The following is a 26,072-nucleotide window of genomic DNA, read 5'->3' on the forward strand; positions in this document are numbered from 1 at the left end:
CCTTAAGACCGGATTCAAGCCGTGTGACTCCTGTCACTGCATGATGTAAGTGCACACCTTGTGTGCTTGTGGTGTCTGGAGTGTTATCACAACCAAAAGTCATGCTCCAAGTGCCGGTTCATTAACCCGAAGGCTTTGAGGGAGTGGTCTCTAAAGCTCATGGCAGTTCAGCGCTCAGCTCCGCGACACTCCCGATCTCACTCGAGAGAAAGGTCACAAGACCACTCGCAGAGAAATCACCACTCGTCCGCGTTCCACTCCAAGTCCTCAGACATTGAAGTCACAAGAAATCATCGAAGAACAAGCATTCTTCGACTTTGCCCCATCACTCGGACGATGTGACGCAGGAGGAGCATCATCCATCTAGGCCTTCGTTCTCGAATCCTGCTTATGGTTCGGCTCCGCACCTCCCCGATCTTCTGGATGCCGGAGCCACCCCTGCCCAACTCGGAGTTTTATGAGGCCACGTGCCTCATATTTCAGCAGACCTACCCTCCCGTGACGAGCCCTTGGGCAAAGTGGTCAGCGGGAGCCTCTTAGGTTCTGCACTGGTGACTTCAGTCTCAGCTCTGGAGGGTCCCCCAGGATCCATTATCAGATCCCAGCAGACACTGGTCGTGCCATTGCGACCTTCTTTGGCACTGGTACCGAAGTCAACGCTCCCAATGTCAGTTGGGACCATATTCAACATCGACCCCACACTCATTCCTGATTCCGACCTGTCAATTCAGACTTCAATGGGGACCTCCTTTCCCAGGTTGGACCCTGACGTTTATGGCTATGTGTACAGTGAGAGTATGGAGGGGTCGCTGGACATTTTAGAATACCAGCTTGAAGACTCTTATATGGACTAAGCTCAGGATTTGGGTGATGCCACTGGGTTGGACACCTTTGTTGACTCTGGCATGCTTTCTCCCCCTACCGTGGCTACAGAGGAGGGAGCATCGTACTCAATGGTGGTGCAAAGAGCAGCGGAGTTCCTGGGCCTCGGGCTGCCTCGGTGGCGGTCAGGGCTATCCTCCTCACTAAAGTGGTCGCTGTGATGATGTCGCAGTTGTATATAGACGCCACCCCCGGCACGCTGATGTCAGTTTCTTTTCACGACTTTCCACACCAGAAGCACAGAGACATGAAGAACACAGACTGGTGCACCAGAACTAGGGCTTTGAAAGGGAGTCCCTGTCCCTAGAAACCAGTTAGCACAGTGGGGAGGATATGTGGGTCGGTAAGGAATCTGCAACTAGACTATGTCTCTACCAGATCATTTTTAATGAAGGTAACTAACTTTTTCATGTGATAGAGACTTCTACTTGCAGATTCCTTACCTTAGAATAGAAACCCAAGCAATATCATCCCCGCAGGTGGGTCTGCGAACCAAGATCATACTAGGAAGTCCTGCAGGATAGAACGGCCACAATAGCCATCCCTGCAGATCGGAATGTCCAGACATTAGTGTTTGGTGAATGTGTGCAGGGATGCCCACATTGCTGCCTGGCAGATGTCCAGGACTGGAACTCAGCATGCTAATGCAGTGGTTGCAGCTGTTGCTCTGGATGAGTGAGCACAAAATTCCCTCAGGAGGTTGATTCTTAGCCAAAGCGCAGCAGATTTTGATGCAGAGAACAACCCTTGTAGAGATGGTTCTCTTCCACCACCCATCCTTTCTTTGCACCCACGTAACACAAAGAGTTGATCGTCCCCTCAGAAGTCTTTGGTACGATTGAGGTAGAACGCCAACGCTCTTTCTGGATCCAGACGGTAGAGTCTCTCTTCCTCCTGAGAAGGATGTGAGGGCACATAAAGAATAGGCAAGATGATGGATTGGCCAACACAAAAGGGCTGACCACTTCAGGTAGGGAGGAGGCCATAGTACTAAGCACCACTTTGTCAGGATGGATAGAGATGAAGGATGGGTTCAAAGAAAGATCTTTGAAGCTCACTCACTCTCTGTGCAGAGGTGATGGCCACAAGGAAGGCTGTTTTTAAGTGAGGAGCCTGCTAGAGGGGTGACCTACCTATTCCATAGGCAGTGTCTGGTATCCATGGCACCCAGGGAGGGCTGCCATGCCGACCTTGCCTTTTTCTCTCCACCAACCCACATAATGGGATGCCATGCCGACCTTACCTTTTTCTCTCCACCAACCCACACAATGTGCAGTAGCAGTGTGCAGGAGGTTAGTGAGGGGTCTCTTACGGTGGCATAATATCTGCTACAGCCCTTAGGGACCCTCTCTGGCCACAGGGCCCTTGGCACCACTGTTACCTTTTACAAGGGACTTATCCTGTGTGCCAGAGGTGTGCCAATTGTGGAAAAAATTGTACTGCTTTATAGAAAGAACACAATTTGAGGGTTTTGGGAGGGGTCGTGGGGGTGGGTGGGGGTGGGTTTGTGGGTGGGGTTGGGTGGGGTTGTGGGTGGGGGCGGGTGTGCGTGTGGGGGTGTGTGGAGGGTGTGTGGGTAGGGTGTGTGAGTGGTGTGGGGGTATGTGTGGGGGGTGTGGGTGGGGTGTGTGTGGGGTGTGTGTGTGGGGGTGTGTGTGGGGGTGTGTGTGTGTGGGGGTGTGTGGGGGTGTGTGTGTGTGGGGGTGTGTGGGGGTGTGTGGGGGTGTGTGGGGGTGTGTGGGGGTGTGTGGGGGTGTGTGGGGGTGTGTGTGGGGGTGTGGGGGTGGGGGGGGGTGTGTGGGGGTGTGTGTGTGGGGGTGTGTGTGTGTGGGGGTGTGTGTGTGGGGGGGTGTGTGTGTATGGGGGGGTGTGGGGGTTGTGTGTGGGGGGGGTGGGGAGTGGGGGTGTGTGGGGGGTATGTGCGGGGTGTGGGATGGGGGTGTGTGGGGGGTGGGTGTGGGATGGGGTGTGTGGGGGTGGGTGTGGGATGTGCGTGTGTGGGGTGGGTATGTAGGGTGGGTGTGTAAGGTGTGTGTGGGGTGTGTGGGTGTGTGTATGTGGGGGAGGGGGTCTGGTGTGTGTGTGTGGGTGGGGTATGTGTGTGGATGGGATGTGTGTGGATGGGGTGTGTCTGGGTGGGGTGTGTGTGGGGGTGGTACGTGGGGGGTGTGTGTGTGTGTGTTTACTGCAAAAAAGTGCCAGTTTCCTACACTGTCCCCTCAGCACCCGATGCCCACGGCCCAAGTCCAGGTGGCCCACCTGACTAGAGAAAGTCCGCAGGCGATTTCAACTTCGGGTTTACCCTGGGTTTGACCGCCCCCTACTGGCCACCATGACAACGCCTACAGCCTGAATCCAGAGGACCTCCCGCACTGCCACGGATCTTGTGCAGATACCCAATGCTTAAAAGGTACCCCTGCACCCATTGCCTTAGGGAACCCAGCAGACTGCTCATCAACGTCCAGAGGAGCCTAAACTTACCTGTCCAGCTGTAGGTCTTCTTCAGCCAACCCCCTGGACCAAGACTGCAGCCTCTTTGTGAACCCAGAGTTTTGCATTGAAAAGCATTTGGCGGCCGAAACTGTTTGGGGGTGTGGGTGTGTGGGGGTGTGGGCGGTGGGTGTGGGATGTGGAGGGGTGGGGGGTAGGATGTGGAGGGGGTGGAGGGTATGATGTGGTGGGGGTAGGATGTGGAGGGGAGAGGGGGGTGTGGGGGGTAGAGTGTGGAGGGGAGTGGGGGTGTGGGAGGGGTGTGGGTGGGTGTGGGTGTTTGGGTGTGTGTATGTGGGGTGTGGGGTAGGGGGTCTAGGGTGTGTGTTTGTGGGGGTGTGTGTGTGGGGGGTGTGTGTGTGGGGGGTGTGTGTGTGGGGTGTGTGTGGGTGGGGTGTGTGTGGGTGGGGTGTGTGTGGGTGGGGTGTGGGGTTTGTGTGTGGGTGGTGTGTGTGTGTTTACTGCAAAAAAAGGGCCAGTATCCTACACTGTCCAACCTTGGTTTCATCCTAAACTTTGCCCTGTGGACACCTTTACCCCCGAAGAGTGGGACCTTAAGTCAAGTACTTACCTGTAAAATGTGTATATACTTTTCCCCCTTAGGACTGCATTGCCTGCTATGAAAATTGCACTGTCTACCTTTGAAACTGAAATGAAAATGTCACTTACCCAGTGTACATCTGTTCGTGGCATCAGTCGCTGAGATTCACATGGTATGCATGAGCTCGCCATCTGGTGTTGGGTCGGAGTGTTACAAGTTGTTTTTCTTCGAAGAAGTGTTTTCGAGTCACGGGACCGAGTGACTCCTCCTTCTGTGCTCATTGCGCATGGGCGTCGACTCCATCTTCGATTGTTTTCCCCGCAGAGGGTGAGGTAGGAGTTGTACTATAGTAATAGTGCCCGCGCAATGAAAAATGTAAGTATGTACCTATTAAAGGATTAAGTAATATATATACAAATGTACAAAATTGAAGGTAACTTCTGAACTGCTACAGGCTTCCGGGGAGGTGGGTGGGTCCATGTGAATCTCAGCGACTGATGCCACGAACAGATGTACACTGGGTAAGTGACATTTTCAGTTCGATGGCATCTGTCGCTGTAGATACACATGGTATGCATAGACTAGTAAGCAGTTAGTTCCCCATAAGCGGTGGTTTTAGCCTGTAGGAGTAGAAGTTGTCTGAAATAGAGTTCTTAATACAGCTTGACCTACTGTAGCTTGTTGTGCGGATAGCACATCTATACAGTAGTGTTTGGTGAATGTGTGAGGCGTAGACCAAGTGGCTGCCTTACATATTTCCTGCATTGGGATGTTTCCTAAAAAGGCCATTGAAGCACCTTTTTTCCTTGTTGAATGTGCCCTGGGAGTAATGGGCAGTTGTCTTTTTGCTTTAAGGTAGCAGATTTGGATGCATTTAACTATCCATCTGGCTATACCTTGTTTTGATATTGGGTTACCTGCATGAGGTTTTTGGAATGCAATAAATAGCTGTTTAGTTTTTCTGATGTTCTTTGTTCTGTCAATGTAGTACATTAATGCTCTTTTGACATCTAATGTATGTAGTGCTCTTTCAGCCACAGAATCTGGCTGTGGGAAAAATACTGGTAGTTCTACCGTTTGATTTAGATGGAATGGTGAAATAACTTTTGGTAAAAATTTTGGATTAGGTCGTAGGACGACCTTATTTTTATGTATTTGTATAAAAGGCTCTTGTGTTGTGAACGCTTGAATTTCACTTACTCTTCTTAGAGATGTAATGGCGATGAGAAAGGCAACTTTCCAGGTTAGGAATTGTATTCCGCAAGAGTGCATGGGTTCGAAAGGTGGGCCCATGAGTCTTGTTAGAACCACGTTTAGGTTCCATGAAGGAACAGGTGGTGTTCTTGGTGGTATAATTCTTTTAAGCCCTTCTATAAATGCTTTGATAACTGGTATCCTATACAAGGAAGTTGAATAGGTAGTTTGCAGGTATGCAGATATTGCTGCAAGGTGTATTTTAATAGAAGAGAAGGCTAGCTTTGCTTTTTGTAAATGGAGCAAGTAATTTACTATATGTTTTGGAGTTGCATCTAGCGGTTGTATCTGATTATGATGGCAGTACCAAACAAATCTTTTCCACTTACTTGCGTAGCAGTGTCTAGTGGATGGCCTTCTGGCCTGCTTTATGACTTCCATACACTCTTGGCTAAGTTGTAAGTGTCCGAATTCTAGGATTTCAGGAGCCAGATTGCTAGATTCAGCGATGCTGGGTCCGGGTGTCTGATCTGTTGGTTGTGTTGCGTTAACAGATCTGGTTTGTTGGGCAGTTTGATGTGTGGTACTACAGACAGATCTAGCAGTGTTGTGTACCAGGGTTGTCTTGCCCAAGTTGGTGCTATTAAAATGAGTTTGAGTTTGTTTTGACTCAATTTGTTTATTAGGTAAGGAAGGAGAGGGAGAGGAGGAAAAGCGTAAGCAAATATTCCTGACCAGTTCATCCATAGGGCATTGCCTTGGGATTGCTTGTGTGGGTATCTGGATGCGAAGTTTTGGCATTTTGCGTTCTCTTTTGTTGCAAATAAGTCTATTTGTGGTGTTCCCCAGAGTGTGAAGTAGGTGTTCAGAATCTGTGGGTGGATTTCCCATTCGTGGACTTGCTGGTGATCTCGAGAGAGATTGTCTGCCAGCTGATTCTGGATCCCCGGAATAAACTGTGCTATTAGACCAATCTGATGGTGGATTGCCCACTTCCATATTTTTTGAGCTAACAAGCTTAACTGCGTTGAATGTGTTCCTCCTTGTTTGTTTAGATAATACATCGTTGTCATGTTGTCTGTTTTGACAAGGATGTATTTGTGGGTTATGATTGGTTGGAAAGCTTTTAGTGCTTGAAAAACTGCTAATAATTCTAGATGATTTATATGCAGTTTTGTTTGATGTATGTTCCATTGTCCTCTTATGTTGTGTTGATTGAGATGTGCTCCCCACCCTGTCATGGAAGCATCTGTTGTTATTACGTACTCTGGCACTGGGTCTTGGAAAGGCCGCCCTATGTTTAAATTTATACTGTTCCACCATAGAAGCGAGAGGTAAGTTTGGCGGTCTAGCAACACCAGATCTAGAAGGTGACCCTGTGCTTGAGACCACTGTGAGGCTAGGCACTGTTGTAAGGGCCTCATGTGCAGTCTTGCGTTTGGGACAATGGCTATGCATGAGGACATCATGCCTAGGAGCTGTAGTATTGTTCTTGCTTGTATTGTTTGGTTTGGAGACATGTGTTGAATGACCCTGTTGAAATTGTGGATCCTTTGTGGAGTTGGCGTTGCTACTCCTTTTGTCGTGTCTATTATGGCTCCTAGATATTGCTGTACTTTGCTTGGCAGAATGTTTGATTTTGCAAAGTTGACGGTGAACCCTAGTTTGTAGAGGGTTTGTATGACTTGATTTGTGTGGTTTGAGCATTGTGTGAGCGAACTGGTTTTGATTAGCCAGTCGTCTAGATACGGGAACACATGCATTTGCTGCCTTCTGATGTGTGCAGCGACTACTGCTAGGCATTTTGTGAATACTCTTGGAGCGGTTGTTAAACCAAAAGGCAATACTTTGAATTGGTAATGTATTCCTTTGAATACAAACCTTAGATATTTCCTGTGTGATTGATGTATTGGTATATGGAAATATGCGTCCTTGAGGTCTAGGGTTGTCATGTAGTTGTGTTTTTTGAGCAATGGTAACACTTCTTGTAGTGTGACCATGTGAAAGTGGTCTGATTTGATGAATGTGTTTACTACTCTGAGGTCTAGAATTGGTCTCAGTGTTTCGTCCTTTTTTGGTATCAAGAAGTACAGTGAATAAACTCCTGTGTTTATTTGTGTGCTTGGTACTAATTCAATTGCATTTTTTTGCAGTAGTGCTTGAACTTCTATCTCTAGAAGCTGTGAATGGTATTTTGATAAATTTTGTGATTTTGGTGGTATGTCTGGAGGGAATTGCAGGAATTCTATGCAATAACCATGCTGGATAATTGCTAGGACCCATGTGTCTGTAGTTATTTTGTCCCATGCTTCGTAATATTGACGTATCCTCCCCCCCACTGGTGTTGTGTGGGAGGGGTGTGTGACATGTGAGTCACTGCTTGTTGGTAGTGGTTTTGGGGCTTTGAAATCTTCCCCTATTCCTAGGGAATTGCCCCCCTCTATACTGGCCCCGAAAACCTCCCCTGTACTGTCCCTGGTAGGTGGGCGGTGCGGACTGTGAGGTGCTAGCTTGTGTGGCCTGACCCCGAAACCCTCCTCTAAAAGGTGTTTTGCGGAAGGTGTTATAAGATCCTCTGCTCTGCGGGGAGTAGAGTGCGCCCATGGCCTTGGCAGTGTCAGTGTCCTTCTTGAGCTTTTCTATGGCTGTGTCGACCTCCGGACCGAACAGAAGTTTTTCGTTTACTGGCATGTTAAGCACTGCCTGCTGAATTTCTGGCTTGAATCCAGATGTTCTGAGCCATGCGTGCCTACGGATGGTAACCGACGTATTAATGGTCCTCGCGGCCGTGTCTGCTGCATCCATGGAGGAGCGTATTTGATTGTTGGAAATGTTTTGACCCTCCTCAACAACCTGTTTTGCTCTTTTTTGCAGATCTTTTGGGAGATGTTCAATGAGATGCTGCATCTCATCCCAGTGGGCTCTGTCGTATCGCGCTAGCAGCGCTTGTGAATTTGCGATGCGCCACTGGTTTGCTGCTTGGACAGCAACCCTCTTCCCGGCTGCATCGAACTTCCTGCTTTCTTTATCTGGGGGAGGTGCATCCCCAGAAGTGTGTGAATTTGCCCGTTTTCTGGCAGCCCCTACCACCACAGAATCTGGTGGCAGCTGAGAGGTGATGAATACAGGGTCCGTAGGAGGCGCCTTATACTTTTTGTCCACCCTAGGCGTCACTGCCCTACTTTTAACTGGCTCCTTGAAAATGTCCTTTGCATGGCGTAGCATGCCTGGGAGCATCGGCAGGCTTTGGTAGGAGCTGTGGGTTGAAGAGAGGGTGTTAAATAAAAAATCATCCTCTACTTGTTCCGAGTGGAGTTCCACATTATGGAATAGTGCTGCTCTAGCCACCACTTGTGAGTAGGCTGTGCTGTCTTCCGGTGGTGATGGCCTAGTTGGGTATGTGTCTGGGCTGTTATCAGACACTGGTGCGTCGTACAAGTCCCACGCATCCTGATCTTGGTCATCGTGGCTCATGGCGGTGTGAACTGGCGAATGTGACGGGGTGTAAGTTGGCGAAGCCGGAGTTACAGGTGGAGGTGAGGGAGGAGGTGTTACCTTTTGTGCTGTTTGTTGCTGAGAAGTAAACTGAAGCGTTCTCTTTCGTTTGACAGGTGGAAGGGTACTGATCTTCCCAGTCCCCTGCTGAATAAAGATACGCTTTTGCGTGTGATCCACGTCAGTGGATTGCAGTTCTTGTTCAAATCTATGTTTGTTCATTTGAGAAGACATAGAATGCTCTTCAGTATAGGAGCCAGAAACAGGGTCTGATGTCGCTTTTTTCGGCTCCGAAAACCCTGTCGATTGTTTTTTCGGCTCCGAGGTAACCTTCCTCTTTTTCTGTGCTGAAAATTCTTGGCCTCTATGGTCTTCGGCGCCACTGTCTCGGCGTCGATCCGTGTCGACACCGAACTCTCGGTGTCGATGCTTCTGTTTAGCACTCTCTCGGTCCCGAGGAGGCTGCGTGCCGGTGTCTCGACCGGAGTCGGACGATCTCGACACTGAATGGGCCTTTTTCGGTGCCGATTGTTGGTCACCGAGAATTTGGGTGGAGCCATGGCCGGTTGGCAGTGGCGTCCCCTGGGCCTTCTTTCCTTTTTTAAGGTCTGATCTCGACGTCTTACTCACAGTTTTTGTAGAGTCTAGCTCGTCGGAGTCTGAATCCTGGATGGAAAAGGATTCCCTCTTCTGTCTCGAACTGTCGACGCTCTTTTGGCGTGGACACCATCTGCAGTCTTCTCGCTCGACGGTCGCGCAGAGTTTTTCGGGACCGGAATGCCCGACAGGCCTCACAGGATTCTTCGCTGTGCTCGGGTGACAGGCACAGGTTACAGATCGAGTGTAGGTCCGTATAAGGATATTTGTTGTGGCATTCGGGGCAGAATCGAAACGGGGTCCGTTCCATCGGCGTTGTTCTCCACGCGGTTGGGCCGACTAGGCCCCGACGGGGTGCCGAAATCTACCCCGAAGGGCACCGAAGCGCTTCGATGTTCAACGCGTCGTCGTATGTGTCTATCTCTAACCGGATCGCAACGATACCGTCGAAAATCTTCCGTTTTCAGCTATCTTTCCGTTCCGAAACTCGGAGCGACAGGAACACGTCCGAACCCGATGGCGGAAAGAAAACAATCGAAGATGGAGTCGACGCCCATGCGCAATGAGCACAGAAGGAGGAGTCACTCGGTCCCGTGACTCGAAAACACTTCTTCGAAGAAAAACAACTTGTAACACTCCGACCCAACACCAGATGGCGAGCTCATGCATACCATGTGTATCTACAGCGACAGATGCCATCGAACAGTATTACTTACCTGAAAACTGTTTTAACTGAATTCCAAACAAAGTGCACTTGATACTTGAAAGTGATACATACTTGAAACTGTACTTACCTGCAACAAAGATTCTTTTGGCTCTAGAAATAAAGTTACTAAGCATATTGTTTGATGATACATAAACATTGGCCTGGAGTTAGCCATTGAATGTGTGCCTCATTTCTTGACTCTGTGTGTACAACAAATGCTTAGCACTACCCTCTGATAAGCCTAACTGCTCAACCACATAACCACAAAAGAGAGCATTAGTATTATCTACTTTAGCCTCTAAAGCCTCTGGGGATCCAGTGGACTCTGCACACTATACCATACTTTGGTATAGTATATACAGAGCCAGCTTCCTACAGTCACCTCCGAATGGAGATGCCATTCATGACCGATCATGCATTGAAGGTTCAGTTTGTCTGTGTTCAGAGAGCCCGCCAGATGTTGAACCATCAGGAATATGCCCCGACATTCCAGCCATTTCCAGAGACGCAGTGCCTCTTGACAAAGGGTCCACGACTGCAACTTGCCCTGCTTGTTGCAGTGCCATATGGCAGTGATGCTGTTCGTGAACACCTGCACCACTTTACCTTGGAGACAGGGAAGGAATGCTTTCAATCCAAGCCTGATCACCTTGAGCTCCAGAAGGTTGACGTGGAGCCCGGACTTTGCCGGAGACCAGATGTCTATGATCTCTGCCTCTCCCCTGTGTCCCTTCCATCCCAGGAGTGACACATCTGTCACCATTGTCTGATCTGGTTAGGGAGAGGGATCTGCCTCTGACCTAAATACAGTTCCTTAGCTATCACTGAAGATCTTGCACAGTTCCCTCTGAGATCTGGACCATGTCGGAGAGATTCCCCTGATGCTGTGCCTACTGGACCTTCAGGTCCTACTGCAGAGCCCGCATATGCTATCTGGCATGTGTGACCAGCAGGAGGACATGAGGGCCAACAGCCTCGAAGTCATTCTCACCGAATCCCAAGATAGAGGCTGTAACATCAGTATCAGAGCCTGAATATCCGGGACTCGCCGCTCAGAAGAATAGCCCCGAAACTGCACCGTTTCCAGAACAGCTCCGATGAAAGAAAGCATCTGAGAGGGAGTCAGGTGTGACTTTGGCATGTTTACAATGAACCCCAGGGAATGCAGGTGGTTCACCATAGTCTAGAGGTGGGAGACGAAGCCTGGAGCAAGCCCACCTTCAACAGCCAGTCGTCGAGGTAGGGAAAGACTGAAACCCCTATCCGGCGCAGATGAGCTGCGATGACTGCCATCACCTTCATGAATGGCCGAGGGGCGCTCAGCAATGGCAATCTCCCCTATAGGATATTTATTACATTTTATAAGTGTAATTTACAATCTGGAAGATATGTGTTTTTGGAGTCTGGTGTCTTTGGAATCACAATTTAAAATCACAACCTATGGTGAAGTTGGATTTTAAATCATAATTATGAAAACTGAACTTTTAGAAAGTTGGTGTTTTCTTGCTTTAGCCATTTGGTGCCTACTGCCTGTCTGGTCACTTGTCTGGGGTGGGTGACAGCTGGGCTTTGTGTATTCCCCCTAAACAGTCCCATACAAGGGCCATCCTGGCAGGATTGGAGGGAGAAGCTGGCCACAGCCTCACTTACACCTGAATAAGCTGTGTCCTGTCCCCACACAAGGGGCTGCATAACCTCTAGCAGTGAGTTTGGAGCAAGGGTAGGACCTCTGTGCACTTCAAATGTCTGACTTTGAATCATCCCCCACTTAAAAGGCTCAACGGAATCCACGCATCAACATTGAAACAGCCAGCACCAGTATTCTATCGCTTCTTGGAACAGATGCATCACCACCAATGCGTAGGGAACTTCAATGCATCTCCTCGACTGCGTGGTTCAGAACCCACGAAACGCTCCCGCATCAGGATTTTAATATACCTTGGTTCAGTGGATCCAACGGGCCACTGTTGTTGGCCCACGCTCCATCGAGGTCGGCCTCAACTTTTGACTTTGTCCTAGTCTGGCACAACAACATAACCTTGGTTGGCGAAGCCTGCTTTTAAGTGCTATTTTACAGTTTATTATTTAAAATTTCAGATCTTAAGTTCTACTCATTGGATGTTTGTTGGTTTGGTCTTGACTTATTCATTATATTTTGCTCTATTTTTCTAACCTGATGAAGAATCTTTTTGTGTGGTGTTTTCACTGTTTTACTGTTTGAAGTATTTCACAAGTACTTAACACACTGCCTCTAAGTTAAGGCAGACTGCTTTGTGCCAAGCTACCAGAGGGTGAGCAAAGGTTAATTAAGGGTTTGCTTGACATTTACCCTGACTAGGATTGTGGTTGCTGCTTGACCAAGGTTAACACCGCAGTCAACCAACAACCCAATTTCTAACAGTTTCTATAAGAAATCTTGATGGACTTTTGGTCTGATAGCAAGAAATGGTCAGCCGAGCGAAGGCTTCTGTCAAGCCTATACCAAGAACATTTAGGTCTGAAAGTCCGCCTTGTTTCTGATGAAATGCATGTTGTAAGCGTTACAAAGTTATTTGACAAACGTTAAGAATAAAAACAAATGCTCACAACAAAACAACAATACATACCTCTCTTTCACTTTCATGGCTTCTTCTAAATAACCTTCTGAGAGTAATGATTTAGTCAGGCTGGAATAGACAGATGCATTCAATGCAACACCACTCCTTTCTGCTTGCAGCAAAATGTCATAAGCTTCTGAAATAAAAATTAAGAACACAGTAAATTATAATGATGTGGAAAACAAAATATTTGAATTCCAAAGCATCCTGCACCTTTTACCTTTAACTCTATGTATCCCTCTTAAAAATACTCTGTTATCGGACCCTCGTTCATTTTTTGGCATACATACTGAATTATTTACCCGTATTTCACCTTGTGACTCAACCCCACCTTGTGGTATAGTGACATTATTAGTGAACATCTCAACTTCCACACAGCACACAATTTGGCATCAAACTAGATTTAAAGCAAAAACCTGCAAAGCAAACACCACCCAAGTTTTGCTATTTTTAACTAATAGACGGGTTCCTTACCTTTGGTAACGCCTTATCATGTACAAACAATATCTGGATGCAGAATCCTTATCTTAGAACTTCTCCCAGGCATCAGTCTGGATACAGAGATATTTCTCGAGCATTACCCCCTTCCCATGCTCACCGTTAGGTTGCACCCGTCGCCGACCGCGTCAGATATGACGCTGCGGCTCCCATAAAGGCGTCACCACTGTGCTGTGATGTCAGTTTCTTTTCACAACTTTCCACACCAGGAGTGCAGAGACATGACGAACACTGACAAGTCAAAATTAGGGCCCTTAATGGGAGTCCCTATCCCTAGAAATCAGTTCGCAGAGCAAGGAGGATGGGGGCACGGGTAAGAAATCTGCAACTAGATATTGTCTCTACCAGATAAGGTACTGAAGGTAAGTAGCTTGTCCACCTGATAGACATCTAGTGGCAGATTCCTTACCTTAGAACAGATACCTGTGCTAAACCATCCCAAGAGGTGGGTTTGCAAACTAAGATCATACTAGAAAGTTCTGCAGGACCGAACCGGCAAAGTGCCCGTACCGACGGACCTCACTGTCCAGGCAGTAGTGTTTGTATGCAGAGATGCCCACATTGTTGCCTGACAGATGTCAATGACTGGAACTCCGGATGCTAACGCAATGATCACAGCTGTAGCTCGTGTAGAACGAGCATGCAAACCTTCAGGTGGTTGCTTCTTGGCAGGTGTGTAGCAGATTTGAATGCAGCATACAGCCCATTGGGAGATGGTCCGTTGCTGCACTGCCCAACCTTTATTCGCACCCACATAACTGATAAAGAGTTGATCATCAACCTGGAACAATCTTGTACAATCAAGGTGGAACACAAACGCTCTTTTTTTGGGTCCAGGCGGAGGAGTTTCCTCTTTCTTAGAAAGATGTGGCAGTGCGTAAAAAGTAGGCAAGGTGAGGGATTGGCCTCCATGAAAGGGTGTAATCACTTTTGGCGAAAAGGAAGCCCTATTCGAAGCACCCCTTTGTTAGCATTGATAGAAAGGTAGGGTGGATTAGATGATGATGCCTGCAGCTCACAATCTGCGGGCAGATGTAATAGTCACAAGGAAGGCTGATTTCAAGGTGAGAAGCCTGAGAGGGCAATTGTGGTGAGGCTGGAAAAGAGCGCACATCAGAAAGGTCACAACCAAATAAAGATCACATTAGGGCATAATGAATGGGGATGGAGTAAACATATGCGTAAGACCTTTGAGGAACCTATTGACAAATAGGAGACTTAAACAAGGTTGATCAGACAACCTCACAAACACAGAATTAACAGATAAATAACCTTTGAGAGTGCCCATAGCAAAGGAGGGGCAGAAAGGGGGTCACCTGACTCGTCTGTGTACCATGCCACACTTCAACTACATTCCAACTAAAGGGGCATACCGATTTGGTAGAGGGACACTTGGCTGCCAGGATTACATTACAGACTTTGGGCAGAATGTCAAAAGCTGTCAACTGTCGCTACTCAATCTCCACGCAAGAGGGCGGAGGCTCGACTGGTTCGGGTGGAGAACCCTTCTCTTGCTGCTACAACAGATGATCCTCCTGAAGGGGTAGTCTGATCGAAGGATCGATGGCCATGCTCAGTAGCTTGGGATACTTGACTCTCCATGCCCAGTTGGGAGCTACAAGGCCGACTTGGGCCCGGTTGATCTTGAGAAATTTGGTCAGAAGTGGTATGGGTGGAAAGGTGTAGGAGGCCTGAGTTCCACTCAAGATGAAAAGCGTTCCAACTGCCTTGGAAACTCCAAAGCGCACTACTACTGACATTGCACATTCTCTGTGGAGGCAAACAGATCTAACCAAGGGTCTCACCCCTGCTGAAAGAGAACTTGTGCCACCTTCGGATGGATAAGCCATTTGCGATCAACTAAGCAATGCCAGCTGAGTTTGTATGCTATGGCGCTCACAGAGCCCACCAGATGTTGAACTACAAGGGAAATGCTCTGGTGTCCCGGCCACTTCGAGAGGCACAGAGCCTCCTGACTAAAGGTCCACAACACCCACCCCACCCTGCTGGTTTCAGTACCACATGGCAGTGGTGTTGTCCGTGAACACTTGTACTACCTTCCCTCTGACTGCAAAGAGCACCAACAGGTTTATATGGAGTCCGGACTCTGCCAGTGAGCAGATGCTTCTGATCTCCGCCTTCTTCAGATGGCCGCCCCAGCCCAGAGGTGACATCTGTCATTACTGTCAGATCTGGTTGGGCAAGGGAGAGGGATCTGCCTCTGACCCAATTGCGGTTTGTTAACCACCACTACAGATCTTGCGCAGTTCCCTATAATTGTGGTTCATATCGATGAGATACCCCTGATGCTACACCCACTGGAACTTGAGGTCCCACTGCAGAGCCTGTATATGCCATCTGGCATGTCACTACCAGGATGCAGGAGGCCATGAGGCCCAACAGCCTCAGTCATTGTCACTGAAAATCTGAATAGAGGCTGAAACATCAGTATTATAGCCTGAATATCCTGGACTTGCTGCTCAGGAAGATAAGCCTGAAACTGCACTGTGTCAAAAACAGCTGTGATGAAAGGGAGTGTCTGAGAGGGAGTCAGATATGACTTCAGCACATTTATAGTGATCCCAGCAAATGCAAGAGGTCCGTCGGAGTCTGAAGGTGGGAGATGACAGCCTGGGATGAGCCCACCTTCGACAGCCAGTCGTCAAGCTAGGGGAAGGCTGAAACCCCTGATCTGAGCAGATGACCTGCGACCACTGTTATCAGCTTGGTGAACACCCGAGAGGTGCTGGTAAGACCAAAGGGGAGCACAGTGAACTTTAAGTGCTCGTGGCCCACCGTGAACTGCAAGTAACGTCTTTGGGCAGGAAGGACGAGAATATTGGAACTAAGCGTCCTGCAATTCCAATGTTACCATCCGGTCTCTTGTGCCCAGGACAGATAGAAACTGACCGCTGGCTCCCTGATACAGGAGGGTCAGTGGATACCACGTCCCCGGTCATGCAGAAGCTGGGCAGCTTGCGCGACACAGTGGCTAGATGGGGACAGACGTGGAAGGGTGTGAAAAGTAGACTGGGGGGGGGGGGGGGGTGGAAAGAGGGGCCACCTGAAGCCCAAGGACCTGGCTGTAGCATGAGGATCTTTGAAGCACTAGAGCACCAAGTCTTTTTCTCCGAAGAGATGGGTGCCACCAAGGGGGATGTTCATGAGATTGGCTTAAACATCCCCAGAACAGCCAGACGTCCTAAACCAGGCGTGGTGCCTAAGTACTAGTGATGGTGAAACCACTCTGCCCAGTGAGTTTGGTTGTGTCCAGTCCACATATGATTGTTAACTTTGCTGCGTCTCTCCCATCAGCAACTGCATGGGAAAGTACAGCCCAGGCCTCCTCTGGGACCTGTAGCAGCACTTGCAGAACCGTATCCCACAGAGCGTTGGAATAATGGCCCAAAAGGCATGCAGTGTTCATAGATCACAATGCCAGACTGGCAGAAGAAAACAACTTCCCAAGTGCCCCTTGGAATCCCTATCCGGTGTTGTGGAAGGGAACGCGCCATAGGAGATGGAGGCTTGGATAGCTAAGCTCTCAGGGGTGGGGTGTTGTGTGAAGGAACTTGGGTCGCCGGGAGCAGGGCGATGACAGCCGGCATCTGTCCTGTTCACAGGAGCCCCTGAGCTGGGTTTGGACCAGGTACTCAGTAGGACAGCTGTAAGGGCTTCATTGAAGGGGAGGAAGGCTTTGGCAGTTAAAGCTCCTGGTTGAAGCACCTCTGTTAAGAGGTTAGTCCTGACTGCCACAGAATGAAACCCAAGTTCCAGGACCTCAGCTGCTCTTCTCACCACCATATAATAGGAAGCTCCCTCCTCCGTAGCCGCAGCAGGGGGAGAAAGCATGCCAGTATCTGGGGAAGTATACAGTCCACTGGCTTCACTCAAGTCCATGCACCAGTCCGCAGGATCTTGGAGCTGGTATTCCAAAGGGTGAAGAAACTCCTTCCTGTTCCTCACCGTAAACTAGCCCAAGAGAAAGGGGCTCAGGATTCGACATAGGAGGCAAGGCTCCTGCCAACACCGTCCCGGATCCAAGCATGGATCCATGGATGTCCCTTGGATCAGAGGCCTACACCGCTGGCATGGAATCCAAAGGGGCCCCTTCCGACTCCATGGGCCCGAAGGCATGCCAGCAGGGTCGGACTGCCCAAAAATTAGGTGCCTGGCTTCACAGAACTCTTTTAGTTGGCCTGGGGTTGCTCTGGCTCCCCAAAACTCAGGAAGGCGTGGATTCGGCCCAGAAACAAGCTCTGGAGAGGAAGGCCTAGATCGATGGCACTCCTGCTCCCTCATCTCATTGGCCGACGGCCGAGGTTAAGTCGAAGGATGTTTTGCTTTCTTCTACTTCTTCGTATGCCTCAATTTACCTGATTGTCCTGAGGACTTTGAATGGGACGACGATGAAGGGGGACTCCATGACCTTCCACTCAACGGAGACTGACTTGTATGGAGTCGAGCGTCAGGCGGCTATTGGCTTCAGGGACTGCTCCCACAAAGTCTTGCATGGTCTGACACTGGAAGTATGACTTCGGGTTGTGGTTGCGCTCCATGCACAAAGGCACACATTGTGCGGATCCGTCACGGATATTGTCCAATGACAGGATCCGCAGGGCTTGAAACCGGTCTTCTGCTAAGACATCCCTTGATGCACCAGGAGCCGAACAACTCAAAAAAATGACAAAATGTGAAAAAAGATCAGTCCAAAAATGACTGAGGGGGTAGCTTTTTCTTCAGATCAGTGTTGGCTGGCACAGGGAGAAAATAGCTGAGACCAGCGGCAGGGGTGGTGCCTTTATAGGACCTGTGACATCATATCTGGCGCGGACGACACCGGATGCAGGTCAGATCTACGCCACCTAATGGCGCACAGGGGTACAGCTTGAGAAAGATTTCTGGATCCAGACTGACGCCTGGGGGAAATTCTAAGGTAAGCAATCTTTAACTAGATGTCTCCATCATATACAAGTATCAGTATTGACCAACTGAATGGTGTTCTTAGACAAACCTTCCTGTCTCTCAGGTTCACACCTTGTGACTTCAGACAATCAGCTTTGTCTAATCTCTCACTCACGTTACTTTCTTGGATTTACACAAATAATTTAAGGTAATGGCATTTTAAAGTGCAACCTACCCAACCAGTTCACTTCAAAGAAGGAAAGGCATGCCTTTTCTTTAAACTGGATGTTGAATAAATTTGATTTAAGGTCGTCTTTTAGATTGCCTGCAAAGTACTCTGTACAGCTGGGCTTAACATCAACAGGGTGAAATGAAAGGCAAAAGCCTGCTTACCAGCAATATATTTTTCATAGAGTTAATTACTGTAGGTACTGGGCAATGGGTTTGAGGCACTGAATTATGATCTGTTCAATCCAAAATCCCATTTGTAAGCGGTTTGGTGGTCGATTAACACAGCAATCATCAACACCTGTTTAAAAAGGTCTTGGTTTTCTACCGGTTTCTATATGTATTTTACAGCAGAACAATATTACTGACTAGTTAGAGTAATTCTACAAATGCAGGCAATACAATAATGTGGAGAGGGCGAGCACAGCATAACAAGCATCGACTTGAATTTCAAGTTGCCAAAAATTAAGCTTGAACATCCAACAAAAAGGTTGCTCGATGACAGTCATGTGGGTGAATAACAATTATCAACCATGCCAAACACAGAGCAAGTCTTTTTCTCACCATTATTAAAGTAGCTGTGTTAGTCCTACTATCTCATGGGCAAGGACATCATTTCTGTAATCATGGGACCTTTGGCAGAGACATTGTAAAGAAATGGCTCCCTGTTGCAGTTACCCCCCACTTTTTGCCTGATACTGATGCTGACTTGACTGAGAAGTGTGCTGGGACCCTGCTAACCAGGCCCCAGCACCAGTGTTCTTTCACCTAAAATGTACTTTTGATTCCACAATTGGCACACCCTGGCATCCAGGTAAGTCCCTTGTAACTGGTACCCCTGGTACCAAGGGCCCTGATGCCAGGGAAGGTCTCTAAGGGCTGCAGCATATCTTATGCCACCCTGGGGACCCCTCACTCAGCACAGACACACTGCTTGCCAGCTTGTGTGTGCTGATGAGAACAAAACGAGTAAGTCGACATGGCACTCCCCTCAGGGTGCCATGCCAACCTCACACTGCCTATCAGTATAGATAAGTCACCCCTCTAGTAGGCCTTACAGCCCTAAGGCAGGGTGCACTATACCATAGTTGAGGGCACCAGTGCATGAGCACTATGCCCCTACAGTGTCTAAGCAAAACCTTAGACATTGTAAGTGCAGGGTAGCCATAAGAGTATATGGTCTGGGAGTCTGTCAAAAACGAACTCCACAGCTCCATAATGGCTACACGGAATACTGGGAAGTTTGGTATCAAACTTCTCAGAATAATAAACCCACACTGATGCCAGTGTTGGATTTATTAAAAAATGCACACAGAGGGCATCTTAGAGATACCCCCTGTATTTTACCCAATTGTTCAGTGCAAGACTGACTGGTCTGTGCCAGCCTGCTGCTGAGAGACGAGTGTCTGACCTCATGCGGTGAGAGCCTTTGTGCTCTCCGAGGACAGAAACAAAGCCTGCTCTGGGTGGAGGTGCTTCACACCTCCCCCCTGCAGGAACTGTAACACCTAGCGGTGAGCCTCAAAGGCTCAAGCTTCGTGTTACAATGCCCCAGGGCAGTCCAGCTAGTGGAGATGCCCGCCCCCTGGACCCAGCCCCCACTTTTGGCGGCAAGTCCAGGAGAGATAATGAGAAAAACAAGGAGGAGTCACTGGCCAGTCAGGACAGCCCCTAAGGTGTCCTGCGCTGAAGTGACTCTAACTTTTAGAAATCCTCCATCTTGCAGATGGAGGATTCCCCAATAAGATTAGGGATGTGACCCCCTCCCCTTGGGAGGAGGCACAAAGAGGGTGTACCCACCCTCAGGGCTAGTAGCCATTGGCTACTAACCCCCCAGACCTAAACACGCCCTTAAATTTAGTATTTAAGGGCTCCCCTGAACCTAAGAATTTAGATTCCTGCAACTTACCGAAGAAGAAGACTGCTGAGCTGAAAACCCCTGCAGAAGAAGAAAGACACCAACTGCTTTGGCCCCAGTCCTACCGGCCTGTCTCCTGCCTTCTAAAGAACCCTGCTCCAGCGACGCTTTCTCCAGGACCAGCGACCTCTGAATCCTCAGAGGACTGCCCTGCTTCCAAGAGACCAAGAAACTCCTGAGGACAGCGGCACTGCTCCAAAAGAACTGCGACTTTGTTTCAAGGAGCAGATTTAAAGACCCCTGCAACTCCCCGCAAGAAGCGTGAGACTTGCAACACTGCACCCGGCGACCCCGACTCGACTGGTGGAGAACCAACACCTCAGGGAGGACCCTCCGGCGACTCGGAGTCCGTGAGTAACCAAAGTTGTCCCCCCTGAACCCCCACAGCGACGCCTGCAGAGGGAATCCCGAGGCTCCCCCTGACCGCGACTGCCTGAACTCCATTTCCCGACGGCTGGAAAAGACCCTGCACCCGCAGCCCCCAGCACCTAAAGGAACGGAACTCCTGTGCAGGAGTGACCCCCAGGAAGCCCTCTCCCTTGCCCAGGTGGTGGCTACCCCTAGGAGCCCCCCCCCTTGCCTGCCTGCGACGCTGAAGAGATCCCTTGATCTCTCATTTGATTTCCATTGAAAACCCGACGCTTGTTTCTACACTGCACCCGGCCGCCCCAGTGCCGCTGAGGGTGTACTTTTTGTGTGGACTTGTGTCCCCCCCGGTGCCCTACAAAACCCCCCTGGTCTGCCCTCCGAAGACGCGGGTACTTACCTGCTGGCAGACCGGAACCGGGGCACCCCCTTCTCTCCATTGAAGCCTATGCGTTTTGGGCACCTCTTTGACCTCTGCACCTGACCGGCCCTGAGCTGCTGGTGTGGTAACTTTGGGGTTGCTCTGAACCCCCAACGGTGGGCTACCTTGGACCCAAACCTGAGACTTGTAAGTGATTTACTTACCTGACAAAAACTAACAAAAACTTACCTCCCCAGGAACTGTGAAAATTGCACTAAGTGTCCACTTTTAAAACAGCTTATTGTGTTGTATGTAAAAAGTATACATGCTAATGTAATGATTCAAAGTTCCTAAAGTACTTACCTGCAATACCTTTCAAATGAGATATTACATGTAGAATTTGAACCTGTGTTTCTTAAAATAAACTAAGAAAATATATTTTTCTATAACAAAACCTATTGGCTGGATTTGTCTCTGAGTGTGTGTTCCTCATTTATTGCCTGTGTGTATGTACAACAAATGCTTAACACTACTCCTTTGATAAGCCTACTGCTCGACCACACTACCACAAAATAGAGCATTAGTATTATCTCTTTTTGCCACTATCTTACCTCTAAGGGGAACCCTTGGACTCTGTGCATACTATTCCTTACTTTGAAATAGTGCATACAGAGCCAACTTCCTACAGACATGCTTTAAGAGCATTATTTTCTCACCACTTAGGTAAACATTGTATCAGATTGGTTTGCCAATCGTGCCCTTCACACCGCCGTTTTAGACAGGAAGAGACCAGGGAAACGTCTATCAGGATAAATGAATGTTCAAACCAATTAACATTAGTGTGTTGTTACGGTCTTTGATGCAAGACAAATACCAACCAATTAGTGTAAGTGGCAACATGCCACTGTGATCTCCGTTTTGGGAGCACTTGCACAACCTCACACTTCTGTCTGTTCTAAGGCACCATGAAAGAGGTTGGACTTTTTACAAACTCATCAGACACCGGTATACTGCTTAAACTTGCCAATTAGGAGTAAGAGTTCCAGCAGGAAACATGCTTCTAAGTTCTTCTACTAAGTGTTAAAAAGGGGCGCTCAACAAATAAACAAAATTCACAGTAACAGGAGTCAGGCTATGCATAATAATTATGCCCCTGACTGGGTGAGCTTCACAGGACATTCATTACCTTTCACATTATTATTTTTGCAGAGAGCAAATATCTTCTTTTGATACAATGCATCTGCCGAAGATGATGTTGAAGAGTATTCCTTTTTCGGTGCTACAGCTTCTTCATACCAATTCTTATAAAATAAAGATCATAAAAAATTAGAAAATGTTAACTTTTATATCAAAGATTCTGAAAACAAATGTTAAATGCATGACAGATATATGTGTTGACATAAAATTCTAACATGTTAAATTACCTCAGGAACGTCAAACGGAACTTCCTGACCATTTCTCTTGAAGATATCAGCTAAAAGCTTTAAAGTTCTCTCACGTGGAATAATGTTTTCTTCCTGCATTTTAGTCCATGTGGCATCTGCTTTTTGCCATTCATTATTTTCTTCTACAAACAAAGATCAGGAAACGTTTGATAAAAGGTCCACTTAGTGTTAATCTATACCACGTAAACAATGAGAAACAACTGATGAAGAAAAACATAAGAGTCATACTTACTTTGGTAAAAATACTTTTGAGGGATACTGTAGGTTCCTGTACATGGTCAAGAACATGCTGGACTCAAAATCTAAAAGCTCAATGAGAGCTACAAAAGCATAGGGGAAAGTGCAACTATGCATCAATCATATAGTGAAAAGTGTCAAAGCATGTGGAGGGATATTTAGTACCTATTAAAGGTAAACACTCTATTCATCTACTATAAACTTCAGCAGATGTGATATATCTTTTAAAAATTTATAATAGGGGCATGGCTGATGGTAGTCCAGGCACAAAGACTAGATCATGGCCCGATTGAACATCAGAATTGAAATTAATACATTTCTTACCTTAGGTTCTATCTACCCGTAGATTCTTGAATCATACCTTTATCTCCGGACTGGAGGTGAGGATTATGCTTTCTTCTATTTTTCAGCAGCCATGTTTGTTTTATTAACAATTAAAATTAACAGACTATCTTTCCCATAAACCATGAGGAAAGAACAAAGAAAAAAACAGCCAATCAGGACAGGAGTATCTCTTTATAGTCCTTTCTCAAAAGCCATGCCCTCTCTTTCTTCGCGGCTCCACAGACATGAAATAATTGCCTCTCACTCGTGGCTTTGCAGTATGTTTTAAGGCATATTTTCTACATTTGTATAGGCTTCTTTGACCGGTATCATTAAATAACCCCCTTTTCTTTCAGTTGGCGCAGAGGGAACACATCTCAGTGTTCCTCATGCGGTGCCAACTTGCAGTTCTCTATTCACAGTTGTGAAACTTGGTTAGGGCCTCCGCCTCTAGAGGGCGTTCAGGCAACGGTGCGCTTCTCTAATTTGTAGCAGGGCAACCATTTCCCCAGCCTTGGCCCCACAAACAACACAAGGAACCCTTGCTGGGTCTGTACAAGCTAGTATGCCAAATTTTCAGTACTGATGCGCCCTTGTGAGGGTCTGTATTCTGTCATTCTTGAGCGGAACTCAGCACAGGTATGTTTCTTTGCCCTTGTGATATATTGTAAAGAGCCCATTGACCCAGTGGTTAGAACCACATACATGACTTTGGCCTTCTCATTGCTGTTTTGCAGTCCCATACAGCAGCCTTTGGATGCAACTTGTATAACTGAGCATATTATGCATCAATCTGAGGCAGATCACTGGGAGGAGGTCATCCCCCTTCCTTTCCTGTAATGAGGGTTTCTGCAACACAGTGAATGCCTTCATTCATCAAGTGGTTGCTTCCCCAATTGCTCCATTGGAACACAAACTATTGCACTTGGCCTACTGCTGCCCAAAACCCCGGGTTCTGCTGGATTCTCCTCAGGGGCTCAAACAATCTACCAGACAGCAATCCCCTGAAGGTTTGGCCAAAAGCAAGCATGTGCAAGGTGTCGACCTGGACGCTTCTGACCGCCTAAAGCAGGCAGCTGGGCCTCAGATACTCAGCCAGCTACCTCCATTGGGCAAAGGCTGTGCGGATTACTACCCTCAACTACAGGTGGAAGGCATCACACACCCTCTAAATGTGGACGACTCCCACGGTGATTCGGATGAGGACCCAGGTCCATCTCGACCATGGTGTCCTAACTCAGTCTAAGAGTCCACCAATCCTATTACATCCAATATGCTGGATCCATAGGACCTGGCAGCCCCACCTCTCTTTTGCAGAATGATCCCCATCACAGAAGGTAGCAACTTATGCCCAGTCAGGTTGAGGAAGCCTTTCGGAAAAAAAAAAACAAAATAAATAAAAAAAAATAAAGGCTCACCTCAGAGCCGAGTGTCTTCGCCACTCCCCTGAGGGAAAAGTTGCTTTCACCCCCCCAGAGATAAATCCCTGAATGGGCACTTTTCTAGGGAAATTCGTCAGGAATTCCAAGAAGGGCTTTGACCGCTACCAGAGGTCATGCCAGGATAAATTACTGGATATCACGGGACCGCTTACAAAAATATTAGACATGGCTGAAGAAGCCAAGCAATCAGGTTCCATACTCTCCGCTAAAGTCTGGTCAGGTTGGGCAAAACGTGCTATTATTTTTCAGAAGAACGCTAACTGTGCGTTGGCTACAGAACATGGATGATCCCTCCTGACCAGGGTGGATCTAAAAATTGGAGACCTGGCTCCTTCTGAAGCAGGGCCAGTGGCCTAAAGGGGTTTGTTTGGGGACCCCTTTGTCAAAAAACTGGGCGGGTTTGTTGCCACCTTTATTTCACTAGAAAAGGCCCAGTCATCAATGCAGAGAATCTTTACTGGCTGAGCAATGGCAAATGCCCTTCTCCTCATCAAAAAAGTCACAATTTGGGGTTTTCTACCCTTCTAGTGGCCAATGCCCCCGAGGCGGCAGAGAAGGAGCCAGAGGGAACCTCCACTACACCGGTTACAGTCAGTGTTCTCACTTCTACCCAATGAAAGGTGGGAGGGCGCCTGGCCATGTTCATACATAATTGGGAACGTATTATGTCAGAAGTATGGGTTCTTCAGACGGTCTGGGGATTCCATATATAATTCTTTAGGTCCCCCAGACAGAGCAGGACCCTTTGTCCCCTTGTCCCTCTCGTCACAAGATTCTCTCCTAATATCTCAAGAGATGCAAGAACTTCTAGACAAAGGGGCTATATCCCCTTCTTCTCTTCATCCAAGAGGTTTTGACAACAATCTTTTCTTGGGGGAAAAAATGAGATGGAGGGGCCAACGCCCGATCATCAACCTTCCTGAGTTCAACGAATGGCTGGTGTGTGTCCACTTCAAAATGGAAGGTATCCATCTGCTGAGTGACATCCTCCGACCTCAGGATTGGATGGTATGCCTGGAGCTGAAGGATGCCTATTTTACAATTCTATATTACCTCCACATCGACAATTTCTTCAACTCCTATGGGCACAGCAGCTGTACGAATTCACGTGCCTGCCTTTCAGATTGTCATCCGCGCCATGGTGCTTCATCAAGGTGCTATGTCCAGTCATGGAATTCCTAAGGGCTTAAGGGATCCACTTAATCGTCTACTTCAATGACATCCTAATTTTGGGTCAGTGCCAGAGGGAACTCCAGGAGCATCTCCAATCAGCAGTGCACCTCCTAGAAGACTTGGGATTTACCATCAAAGTAAAGAAAACCCAGCACAGAGAACAATGTTCCTGGGATTTGTCAGTGATTCCTACAACATAGTTGAGCCTCTGGCACAGAAAGTCGCAAAGATCAGACAGGAATTACAAAAGACTCTCAAAAGAAGAGACCTCTGAGGAAAATTGCACGGATTGTAGTGCTCCTTTTGTCATCCATTCAGGTGATATTCCCGGGCCCTCTCCAATAAATGGCTCTCCAACAACAAAGCGCACCACCTGCGCAAGGGAGTGACATACTCAGAAAAGGTCTCTCTGACGAAGCACACAAAGGAAGAAATGAAATAGTGGACACAGTCATAGATTCGGACGCCAGTAGAAGATGGTAGGGTGCCCGCTGTGGGGAACTTTCAAACAGAGAGAAATGGTTTCCTCATGAACAACAATGACATATTAACCGTTTGTAACTCCTTGCAGGTTTGTTCACAGTACGTTGCTGGACCAAAGACAATGCTCAATGTTGTGTGCTACTGAAGATGGACAACGTCTCTGTGGTACAGTATGTCAATCATCTTGATG

At 48.0% G+C, this 26,072-nt stretch overlaps 1 protein-coding gene across 2 annotated transcripts in view; it reads right to left on the reverse strand.

Moving 5' to 3' along the window:
* Nucleotides 1–26,072, reverse strand: part of LRPPRC (leucine rich pentatricopeptide repeat containing) — a 576,320-nt gene that overhangs the window by 127,526 nt on the left and 422,722 nt on the right. For both annotated transcript variants that reach the window (XM_069233999.1, XM_069233998.1), the window contains exons 28-30: nt 22,203–22,345; nt 21,965–22,079; nt 12,512–12,638 (exon numbers count right to left, since the gene is read on the reverse strand). In XM_069233999.1, the coding sequence (XP_069090100.1) occupies nt 12,512–12,638; nt 21,965–22,079; nt 22,203–22,345 (385 nt within the window). The remainder of the gene's footprint in view (nt 1–12,511; nt 12,639–21,964; nt 22,080–22,202; nt 22,346–26,072) is intronic.

Source organism: Pleurodeles waltl, chromosome 5 (assembly GCF_031143425.1).
Source record: "Pleurodeles waltl isolate 20211129_DDA chromosome 5, aPleWal1.hap1.20221129, whole genome shotgun sequence".
Lineage (NCBI taxonomy): Eukaryota > Metazoa > Chordata > Amphibia > Caudata > Salamandridae > Pleurodeles > Pleurodeles waltl.